The sequence below is a fragment of the Schistosoma mansoni genome, chromosome 3 (genome assembly GCF_000237925.1).
Source record: "Schistosoma mansoni strain Puerto Rico chromosome 3, complete genome".
Taxonomy (NCBI): Eukaryota; Metazoa; Platyhelminthes; class Trematoda; order Strigeidida; family Schistosomatidae; genus Schistosoma; species Schistosoma mansoni.
The window spans coordinates 4,511,858-4,524,797 of NC_031497.1; the positions used below are offsets into that span (position 1 = coordinate 4,511,858).

At 32.5% G+C, this 12,940-nt stretch overlaps 1 protein-coding gene across 1 annotated transcript in view; it reads right to left on the reverse strand.

The window, feature by feature from the left end:
- Nucleotides 1–1,067: 1,067 nt before the first annotated feature.
- Smp_175510 (hypothetical protein) overlaps nucleotides 1,068–12,940 on the reverse strand; it is a gene marked incomplete at both ends in the record, with an annotated part of 62,970 nt that continues 51,097 nt past the window's right edge. Inside the window, 4 exons of the mRNA XM_018798966.1 lie at nucleotides 1,068–1,727; nucleotides 5,817–6,665; nucleotides 9,640–10,094; nucleotides 11,477–11,884. Coding sequence (XP_018650802.1) covers nucleotides 1,068–1,727; nucleotides 5,817–6,665; nucleotides 9,640–10,094; nucleotides 11,477–11,884 — 2,372 coding nt within the window. The remainder of the gene's footprint in view (nucleotides 1,728–5,816; nucleotides 6,666–9,639; nucleotides 10,095–11,476; nucleotides 11,885–12,940) is intronic.

Here is a 12,940-nt window from a genome sequence, read left to right on the forward strand (position 1 = left end):
TTAGGAAATTGACCTCAATGAAATGCATTCGACTTTTGGGTCACTTCTGATTACCATAGATTAGAGTTTTGCTACTTCCGATTAGTTCTTCATATCACAAGGATTCTTATCAATAATATAACAGTCTGATTAGTGAGTGGGTTCAGTACCCTCCAGATTTCTGACAAGTGACAGCTTGGATAAAACCTGAATCAAACTAGAATTCAATTATCTCCAGTCGCCTAAAATCGACACATTTTCGAGTCACGTATACCAGTGATCATACTACAACTTATTCAGTCAAGCTTAATCAACCCTAAAAACTACACAAACATCGAATCTGTTATTAATCAGCAATCAAACAGTATTTTCTATAAGCTTGTGACATATGGTATTCTCAACACTTCACTCATGCAAGTAACAATCGTCTGCCATGTTTTTTTAAAAAAAATAATTTATTCTGCGTAGTGGATGAGTTGTGTGTTCAACATGTCACAGTCTACCAATCATATTGCACTGTTAAACAAACAATGAACAAGAAACACTATCTTATTATGAACAGTTATTTTGTGCTATATAAGATATTATCAAAAAAACAATAAATACTAATGAATGATTTAGTTTACACTTTAAATTAAATTGTCCAACTTAGAAAAACAAATACACAATTTAAAGAGAAGATGAACAATGTAATATTGATATACAATGATTATTGGTTGTGTGAATAAAAGGGCATTTAATAAGAGATTTATAAAGATGAGAGAAGCATATATATATATATATATATATATATATATATATAGAATTTTATGAAAATAAAGTCACTGTTTTCATGCCTAGTAAACAGTTGTTCAGTAGTCCCTAGTATCTTTCGTTTTTATTCAAGCTGAGTAGTAATCATTGATACATATGCATTCGTATATATATGTATATAAATATGTATATATTCTAATGGGAAGGTTACTTACGCCTGTTACCCCTCGTGGAGGAGTATGAGGAGGTTACCAATTCACATTTATTAAATTTATATGACTGTATATACAATCTAATCCATTTGTATTGAACTTTAGTTATCTTATTTTGTTGCATCATGCAATAGAATTTGAATGAATATTTATTTCATTTGATAAATAATTATCAGCTGATTTATTATCATTCGGTATTGATAATTTTATATCATTTGAAAGACTTAATTTTTCTTGATTCATACCAACTTGTTTAAATGCACTTTGTTCTGTTGAATTTAAATAACGATTTGTTCTTATTGGTGAATGAATACCTAAACGAGGTTGTTGTTTAGACTGTTGTGTTGATTGTAATGGTTGTGAAGGTGGCGAAGCTGGTGATTGTGATGTATTCTGGGAGTAGATGGAAGATTGAGATTGTTTTGATGAATGTATATGACAATTATTATCATTGAATTTATGCTCATTATATTCTGTATTATTTAATGGAGGAGATTGATGTTCACTATACTTATAATATATATTGTGGTTTGTGACTGAATTATAATATGGATCTGAGGTGATGGTTACAGTAAGAGGTTGGTTAAAGTTTTTGTTATTTGGTGTATTTTCATTATTAATATCAGTAGGATTAATCATTTGTCTATCATTCAATAACAAAGATGGTGTTTCATTTGAAGAAATTTGATCAGTCGTTTTATGACATGTATTTATTTCGGTAGTTAATACTTGTTTTGGTATGTTACTTTGTGCGTTGTCTAGATTTATTGTTTGATTGATTTCCTGAAAGGAATCAAACAATCGCTTAATTAATCCATTGGCTGCATATATGAAAAACAGGTGACTTACAAACAGAAATAATGAAGAATTATGTATATGTTTTGCAATACTATAAAAGAGCTTTTAGGACGTTAATAATTGGAACCAGCTATTATTTATTAGTTTAAATCATGAACCGATCTTAGGTAAACGGCTGTTGAAAACCAGGAACCACTGGAAATCTGTTTTTTCCCAGTATGAAACTCTTTATGAGTGTACATTAATGGCCTCATCACATGGTATTAGACCAAGAACTTCCGGTTTCTCACGCAAATGCTTAACGTCCAGACACTGAACCAGTGATTCATACTCAGTGCACGATGTTGCGCGACCATCTTCCACTGCATGAGATGGATAAGTGTTTCACATCTGACACTACTGTACTTCGCTAGTCACGACTTCTGGCCATCCTATTCTATAAAACCAAAATGATTTTTTTGAAGATAACAATAATATATTTTAATGCTGATGAATTGTGGAGACGTTTTATTTTGAAGTTGGTTTTCATTGCTTACTGATATGAATCAGTTGAAGAACCACTGAACACTTCAGATTAGACAGGTGTTTCGTCCTAGTTTTAGACATATAACTAGTGTATACATACAACAGAACCCAGAATCTTTTCAGATTTTATGTCATGATAATTAAGAATAACTGAGTCAGAATTTTTCAATTTTAGTTAATTATAAATAGTTTACTACTCTCATCCACGGTTATAGATTTAATCTATTTTGTTCCTACAGATGAAAACCTGTCATTAAAACTTCCGAAATTCATTTCAAAACTAGACATTAATTAGCAAGTAAGTATTGTGAAAAACAGAAAATTATTCATTTTGAAGTTCATTAGTTAGTTATCATAGATTGGTTAAGATTAAATATCTTTCAATTGTTCTTACGTTTTTAATCTTTCTTTAAATCTTGTTAATTCATGATGAATATCAGCTTTAAATCATCAGTTTCTCCATGAGAAAATGAATCATTGGAAATATGTTCTTAACTGGTTTATGACTAGAATATTGCATAGCATATGAATGACATACTGGCTGGCAATTATATAATAATAACATGTCTTTTAAAAGCAATATCATGAAATACATACAAATACAATATCATTCTTAAAGTGTTAATTATTGTTGCAAATTGATGAAATAATATGCATAGGATAGAGAAAATCAAATGCTTCTGTTTCTATGGCACATTCACAAATGGAAAATAATTGAAACGTGTGTCATAACCTAAGTTTTCATAATGTTTTATTTTTAATTTTAGCCATAATTATCTTATATAGATATTTTCGTAGTTGAAATCATGAGTCAATAAAGCTAGACCACCATGGAAAACCTAGAAGCACTGCTTGACGGCCGCTTCGTCCTATTATGGGACTCCTCAGCAGTGCGCATCCACGATCCCGCCTCGCGAGATTCAAACCCAGGATCAACCAGTCTCGCGCCAGGGCACTTAACCAGTAGACCACTGAGCCGATATCAAACGGTGTTAATGTCTAACTTCAACCAATCCAAAAAGTTTGAGCAACTTTTCACCAATTGTCTTCAGTGAGTTGATATATAACAACAGACGTGGTTGAACTCCACTGATCACTGCTTCTCACTAGACCTCCAGGAAATATCTCTTGAAGTCAGTGGGTTCGAATCTCGCGAGGCGGAATCGTGGATGCGCACTGCTGAGGAGTCCCATAATAGGACGAAACGGCCGTCAAGCAGTGCTTCTAGGTTTTCCATGGTGGTCTAGCTTCAATTGACTCATGATTTCAACTATGAAAATACTGAAATCTCCACAAAAACCCCTTCTGATTATATAGATATGTCGCACTGAATCAACCAATATTTATGTTTCGTTTAGGTAAGACCAGTTCATAAATACACTTTAATCTTATGTGAAAGATTAAAAGTGAATTTACTGAATGCGGTGTGTGAATTAATAAAATTCTGTCGTTAAAGATGTTAGGTGACCGAAGTCACAAATGATTCTCATATTGTTCACAATACAGGTTTTACTCTCATAATCTTAGCTTACCTTCTCATATTTGGTTTTCTTTTCATGTTTAATTATTGGATCAGCTGATGTTACTGTTTGTATATATCGACTAAAATTTAATTTTTATTAAAGTGAGGTTAGGTGATGCTGATAGTTTATTATTTTAAACAAAGGAAGTAAACGCTTAACCTTGTTTCTTTTTTCTTTCAAAAATGACTGTCATGTTAGTCGATTAATCTTTGATAAGTTTTAGATTCTTATTAAACTATTACTGTTATATCCGGAAGAAGAATAATGAGTGGTAACCGTTAGGAATTATTTATGGACTGATATTATACGTATATTTTTATTGTATAACTCTTAAGTAACTTTATTATATGTATGTTCATATTGAACTCTAAAACCCTTGATTAACTGGACTGTGGTAGACGAAATCGTAGTTATTCATGTAGAAACTAATTGATCGAGATCTTATTGTTATATCCTAGTGAAGAATAAAGTACGAGTAACTTGCGGGATCTATTAATTGACTATTATTCTATATATTTTCTTATTGTATTCAGTGATTAGTTTGTATGTATCTATATTCATCTTATTATAAGCTTCAGTTTGATCTATAGAATATTATTATACGATTTACTGTTCCTAAATTATATTCAGTTTATTAATCACTGTCTCCCGCGTTTACAGCCACTTTTTGGCTTGATCTTGTATAAATGTTATTTCTATTTCATGGTGTGATGCGATCTGTCTGTCTGGTATATAAACCGAGTATACTTAAAATGAATGATTCGGATAACAGAAGTTGTAATTCGTGTTTTGAACTCAACTGGAAGCGCTAGGCGGACAAAAGACCAATAAAGACGCTAGGCTGTTCATATCGGTCGAACGTCATGGGCTTGGTACAGTGTTAAGATTGAATAAGTCGCATTTCGATTGGTGAGTAAATCACGTGATAAAAAGCTGAGCTTAAGTTCACAACAATGATGAGTATTAGTTATTCATCAGTTGAAATAATTTAGGTGATTAAATACTCAGTAAATCTGTCTCAGTTATCTAGTCACTGCTTTCAATAATACAGCTTAACAAATCTTGGTAACAACAACCAGATTAACAGATATACTTCGATCAATAATATTACATTAATCACCAATTAGTAAGTAGTTGGTATACATGATCGGCTATTGTAAACTATTAATCGTTTCTTAATTATTAACTTAACAATAAATTTAGTCCGCTAATCATAAATAACATAGAATCGTGGATAAATTTGTATGGGTTCATAATGACATACTTTACATCAACACAGCGACAAGGAATTAATAAGGTAAATGGTAAATTAGTTGAAATACTGATAGTATTAACGATGGAAGATAATTATAGGGAAAATTGACAAATCAAAAATCAGTTATGAAAAAAGATAGGTTAATTCTTCTTCTTCTTTATTACTATTATTACTGTTATTATTATTCACTTAGTATTGTTTGTTTGAATCTTCCCATTGATGTTTTAGGACTGCAACTGGTCAGTCTCTAATTGGCATATGTGCATACTGTGCATACTGCTTCAATATAGCCTAAATTCATAAGCATGGTAAGCAAAGATCGATAGTAGCTAGCAGTGGAATCCAGGACGAGTCCCAAATAGGACGAAAAGCTCGTCCTGGATTCCACTGCTAGCCACTATCCATCTTTGCTTATTATTATTATTATTATTATTATTATTCAAAGTAGACAGCAATATTTACTTTAAAGGGATTGATCGTATATTTTAATCCAAAATTTCTATAGTATCTAACCTTCATTTCATTTAATTTTGATTTTCTATAAGCTACACAATATAATTACCAGTGTAAAACTAAAATCCTGAAGTTTAAGATCCTTAGTATTACTTATCTTTCCACAAATTCCCATCTTCTTCATCTCCAATACTGATTCAGATTTAACTGTGGATATTGTGGTTGAATGATAATTCGACTGTCCAATGAACATAAAAGTAACACAGAAATAACAATACCCCATCCAATGATTTAGTAAAAATTCTCATTTTCACTTACATTTAAATCTGGATTCATTATTAATGATCTATCATGTTCATCTTTTTGATTTATAGATGAGTTTTCTTCATGTTTGTTAACACTTTTTTGTATATCTTGATCTTGGAATTTATTACTATTAACTGGATCTAGTTGTTTATCAACACATTCACTAACTATTTTATTGATTTGGATAGATTTTAAATCTTTTTTTGGTTCAACTTCTTGATTGGGTTGAGTACAATTTTCTAAATTATTTTTTTGATCTTTTTGATCAGATATGAAATTTTTAGACCCATTAATTTGTTGATGCAACCTGTTCATGTTGAATGTTTGTTTTGATTGATCATTTTTACTGTGTTGTTGTTGCTGTTGTCGTTGGTGTTGTTGCTGTTGAATCAATTGGTATTGATGAAATTGTTGTAATTTATGCCTGTTAAGCATCTGGTTTTGTGCTAGTATACGATAATAAGCCATTAAGGAGGGATTTTGTTCATTACCACTAAGATTAGATGGTGATGAAATATTTGTTTGGGATGTTGGACTGATGAATGTTGAATATGGTCCACGTGGCCCATGAATAGGATACATTTGTTGTTGTTGATATGCATATAGATTTGAGATATTTTGTGAATCAGCTGATCGATTTGGATTATAATTTTGATGATACCTATCATCTAGTTTTGTCTGGGGAACAGCATTGAATTGAGAAATGAAACTCCCATTTATTTGTTGATTATTTAAGCTCAACTGATTTCTGTTATTGTTATTATTAACATCATTAGAATATTGTTGTTGTTGTGATATCGGACTTGGAGTTGATATTTGTAAATTTGGATCAACAGTATCAACACTGGCAGTTGGTGTGGCCTAGTATAAAGATATATTTTTCAATTTACATATGTTGTAAAATATTATATATATATATATATATATATATATATATATATATATATATATATATACAGCATGAACTGGCCAAAGTTGACCTACACGACAGTCAAACTCATTACTGTTAGCAATGGCGACATGCCTTACAATGTTCCAATGACAATGGCCCTTGAGAACACTGAAGGGCAACTACCAGTATGAATGAAATCGGTTAACCAGCAAACCAATATATAACCAATATATATATATATATACATATATATATATATATATATATATATATATATATATATACTAGTCAGTGATTCAGTCATACTCGACACAGAACCTGAGACATGTTTGGTTCAGCTTGCCAAACCATATTAGCATTGCGTGATTACCAAGATTATCAAGACAAATTCAGAAATATTAGAATTGGTAACAATATCAGTAGTAGCAGAAAAGACTATATTAAGACAATCTGAATTACGACGAAACAATGAATTCTTTGAATTAAAAAAGAAATAAGACAACTTTGAAACCTAGACCTAAGGGTGGATAAGAACCAAACACATCTGCTCCACTGAAACCAATTCTGAGACATATCGCTCAACCCTCTTCAACTATTGGTTACAATAATCGAGCGGATAAGAACAAGGTGGTCTTCATGTACCAATATCGTTCATTATAACACTCACTGACTTCATAAACAAATGTTACATCTTGATTTGGCAGCCTCTAGCTTTCTTCTAATTTACTTTTCATCAGACAACATTTATACCTGACTGATTGACTTACATAAAAAGACTATGATTTTGTATTACTCAACCTCTTTATTCTGAAATAGTCATTCATCATTACTGATATTACTTATTCATGTCTGTTGTTTCTGCTTATTCCTTCATGAAAATACTGATGTACTGGTGGATATATGTTTTACATTGTTAGTAGGGTTAGTAGTAAACCTTTTTAAATTGACTGGCGATAAGGTTGTTATTTTATATAATATCAGTCATCTGATTCACTCATAACTCTCTTTCTGTGTCAAAAGTTCATACTGACAAAGCTAAACAAATAAACTTGTCATTCAGAGGTTGAGAAATATTGATTGATCAACTGATTAGTGATCAATGTCCTATTTGTTTACTTTATTATGGTAGTTAAATTCTATTGACCAGTTTTGCAAAATGGTCACTAGTTTAGGTGACTCAACATTGCATAATTTCTAACCAGAGTCACTCAGCTTTACAGTCTGAGACGTCACCAGTATGCTATTAGATCCACGACTGCCTTTCTATAAGACTGAAATATTTGCTTTTATTGGTCACGGAGTAGTATCTAACATCAGGTTAATGAAGGATATCAGAATCAGCCTTTAGAATTTCTAATAAGTTGTTCGTCATCTTGATTTCAGTTTCTTTTTCCATATTTTCGCTGAGTCTTTCTGTTTAGCGTGTTGCTTTTTAAGGTTTTATATGAAATATGGTTCCCTGCGCATTTTTCCCCGTTACAATCTGTTGGCTTAAACTTTTCTACATCTATACATGATGTAATTAGAATGAGAAATTATTATTGTTATAGTTTGTGAAACTGCTACTAGCCACACATGATAAACGTTTCCTTTTTTGTTGTTGCAGGACGTTCTATATCAGAATTTTAAGCCGACAGAATATATCATCTGACATTTTTAAACGTTCGTGAATGTAGTAAAAAAATTATATAGGTTCTAATAATCTTTGGAAATTAAGGTGAACAATCTGTTGGGTTTTAACGAATATTGGAAAGTTGTGACGAGATTCGGAAGGCATAAGGAGATTAGGATGATAGTTCAGTATTCACAAATTAAAAACGAATACTTTATTTCAATAGAATTAATGTCAAGTTTTATGCTTTTAAATAAATCGCATATATATTTTGTATGATAGCATTATAACCAATAACCTTGTGTACGTAATTCAATTTTTGGATTCTTTTGTAATGCGACAAAATGAAGGTTGGCTTATAACCAGAATTATAGCTTACAAGAATAAATTTATGAGTAATGCTTTTTAGGGATGTTTTCCTTTTTTTCTCTGTATCATTTGCATAATATTTTGATGGCTGTTGTCAAGATTTCCAAGTGTTCTGATGGGAGTGTCCATTGTAGCTTCATCTTTTGGTCCTCTATGACATGCTGGTATATGTGGATCCTGTAATGTACATCCGTTATCACTATGTGTACCATTTTTTCTTCCACTTTGCTCAGCTGTTCTCCATCCCACTCACATCAGAACACTTGGATATCTTGACAACAGCCATCGAAATATCATGGAAACGATACAGAGAAAAGAAGAAAAAACATCCTTAAAACGAAAATAATCAAAATCTCAAAAGCAACCATAGAAAAACTCCAATCAACTGTCCATTATTAGTAATGCTTAAGTTTGACAATAAAATTAATGAATCTGTGTTATAATGCGTGCTTTAAAGATAAAATCACGAAGGATTTATGTTTCTTAATATGGTCTATTTACAATCTCAATAATTTACGTGCTTTTCCAGGAATTCAAATATATTTGACTTTACACTTCAGTCAGAAATGTTTATCTTTGAACATTTCATCCTTCAAATACAGTATACTTTAGCAGAGTGTTTTCATTCTTATTTGCTAAAATCCTGCCACTGCTGATGTATAAAACAGTACTTTGAATATTCCCACTGTAAATATAAATTGCTGACTATTATTTCTTTAAATCGTAAGTTATGTTCACCTTTTGGTCTGTCCACTTAGTTTGGGATCGGGTAATACTTCTTTAAACCGTGAAAGATGTTTCTTGATGAGTTCCATAGAAAAGTCAAATTTATTTTATTCACTATTAGGGAATTTCTTCACCACACTAAGCATTTATTGAAATGTTAATTTCACTTTAAAACATATGTCTTCAACTCGTAAAGATTTCAAATCTACTCTAAAACAGCATAAAATAACACTTACCTGTCCAGTTGAAGCATTTCGTGGAGTAAATAAACCAAGTTTCATACTCTCTCCATCTTCATTTTCCATCCATAATTTATTGATATTTCTGGTAGTAGGACCAGTTACCGATGCAGCTCTTGATGCTGGTCTAGGCATAAGACAATAATTACCCACATTATTAAGTGATGAAGCATGATTCATAGCTAAACTTAAATTCATATTTTCTACAACCGATACGACAGCCGCAGCTGCGGCTACTTGAGCTGCAACTTGTAGATCTGTTTGACTTGGACTTACTAAACTAGAATAAGAAGCACCAGAAGCATTACTCCATTGAGAATAGTTCAATGAATGTTTTGAAGGCATTTGTACAGACAAATGAGATCCACGAGGTTCCAGTTGACCAAATAAACTAATTCTTGAATGTTTTCTAATTCCTTGTAAAGAGTTTTTATATTTACTAATTTCATTAGCTATATTTCGGTTGGGAGAAATAAAAGAGTAATAGATAAGAACAATATTAGAATGATTTAGCTTCATTAGTACTGATATCAGTTAGACATAAATAGTTCAAGAAAATCTGTTAGAAGTTATCATTCCTTGCATAATTGTCGAAAAATATTTTATTTGTCTGTAGTAGGTGGATTTTGAATTCACTGTTAATTGATCGATCCGATTAATTATGACTTCAAATTATCTTTAAATCAGCGCGATATGTTTGTCCGTGATATTTAGGTAAGATTGATAACTTGATCCATAAAACTATGTGATAAATGTTAGACTGAATAAGTGTACCTAGTTCTTCTGGTGGTCGACTGAATTATCAAGACCTCGACATCCGAGGGGAGTCACGGAATAAAATGGACAGCTCAGAATCAACTAGAAAATTTGGACTTCACAGATGACATAGCCTCCTATCACATACACACGAACAAATACAGACGAAGACAACAAATGTAGCAGTAGTCTCTGTGTCAGTAGGCCTCAACATACACAAGAGAAAAAAAGCAAGATTCTCAAATACAACACGCAGAACACTAACCATATTAATGACACTTGATGGCGAAACTCAGGAAGATGTTGAAACTTTCACGTATCTGGGTAGCATCATCGATTAATGTGGAGGATCTGTTGCAGACATAAAGGCGAGAACTGGAATATCAAGGACGGCATCCCCACAGTTGAAGAACATATGGAACTCAAAACAACTGCCAACCAACATCAAGGTCAGAATATTCAATAAGAACGTCAAGATAGTTCTACTGTATGGAACTGAAACTTGGAGAACTACCACAATCATCATCAAAACAGTACAAGTATTTATAAACAACTGTCTACGTAAGATACTCATTATCCGTTGACCGGATACCATCAGCAACACCCTAGTATGAGAGAAAATAAACCAGCTTCTGACTGAGGAGAGAATTAGGAAAAGGTGTTGGAATGGATAGGACATACATTGAGGAAATCACCAAACTGCATCACGAAGCAAGCACTAAATTGGAATCTTGAAGGGAAACGAAAAAGAGGAAAGCCAAAGAACATACTGCTCCGATAATTGGAAGCAGACATGAAAAGGATGAATAGCATCTGAAAACAACTGGAAATGATTTCCCAGGACAGAGTTGGATGAAGAATGCTGTTGGGTGACCTATGCTTTTTCATGAGGGGTAACAAGCGTATGGAAGTAAGTAGTAGTGAAATCGACTTCGTTCTTTACATCCTGTTGAGGTTTCATCAGCCAAATAGCACTGCCATCCATATACATGCCTAATCAAAACATCATCATGACCGTAATTTTAAAAAATAATTACTGACTACAACTTGAAACTGTTCTGTAAATTCAAAAAATTACCTTTACGCTTGTCCCGATTCTTTAAACATATACTACTGTTGCTATTATTATATTTCTTCCAACCACCAGTATTCTCTGTATTTATATTAGCCTCTTTTGATCCATTTATAAATCCATTATTAATTTCTTGATTCATAGAATAAAGAAGTGAATGTTGTGATCGATTACGTTCTTCATTATTTTGTGAACTTAGATCATTTGTCACTTGTGAACTTGGTGAATAAATATCAGTGCTTCCATTGACTAAAGATGCAGCTGCTCTCGCCGCTGCAGCATAAGCTTCAGCAAATATTCTACTATTGATCATATTCATATGTGCACTTTGACTACTAGCTACTGAATTACGACTATGTAATAGAGCAGCACATTCATTATCAATACTATGACCATCTAATCCACCATTTATTGCTGAATTTTGTAAAGAGTTGAAATGATGAATTCCATTTAGTGAATTATCATATCCATTTGAAATGAAGGAACCACTTGGAGGTGGTTGCTTGTATGGAGTTTCTAAAATTAAATGAAATATTAAAATATGTTAAAATGTTTTAATCGGGTAAGAAGAAAAAGAAAAAATAGATCATTTTTCTGCTCAAGTTACTACGGAATTTATGTATTTTTCCTTACTAATAATCATGGTAAAACAATAAATAGTAGTATTGAGATACTTGTATCACTTGTAGTTATTTAGTTCGTAATTATACCTGAGATGCGACTAATATCGTGTGCGTTTCCTATATAGACAGATATAAGTAGTATGTAGCAGATATTGGAAGTAGAACGCTTACCAGCAGAGAGTTGAAATAAAGAGAAGAGGAAGGAAAACAGAGAAATAGGACAACAATAGGAATGGCAGAATGATGGATTATATAAAAGATGATTCAAGAAAGATATGCAAATGATGTATTTAATTTTTGATGTTCATATTTTACAATGGCACTATGTGATTTCCCATAAAACTATAAGTTGGTTTTTCCCACTAAGGTTTTGTTCATTATATTGATAAAGTAAAATACAACTGACTAATCATGCTATTCGTCGTATCTTCCGGTATTTCCTGGCCCGTTTTGTAACTTTCATACGTTCAAAAGCAGTCTCAAATATTCATTTATTTACTGTTTGTAGTTTAGCCCTGCTTTCGACTTATGCCGAAGCCCGATAAGCTCCGTGGTACTCCACTGTGGTTTTGTGTCGGCTTCGCTTCGTTAGTCGTTTGCCTTGCTAGCCGTTGTTATGTAAACCCCAACGGTGTTTGAATTCCGGAGGCCCTAAGGAGCAGCGTCTACCGTTTATTTGTGGTTAGAACAGACATAAAGTTTCACGCGCGCGAACTCGGGGGGGGGCGGCTTATCTCTTTGTGAGCGGATACCGTGGCGAAAGGATCGTCAAATCGAATCAAGGCTCAGTCGGGCCCCCAAAAGGGTATTAATAGGATTCGAGTACTTAATGCACGGGAAAGAGAAT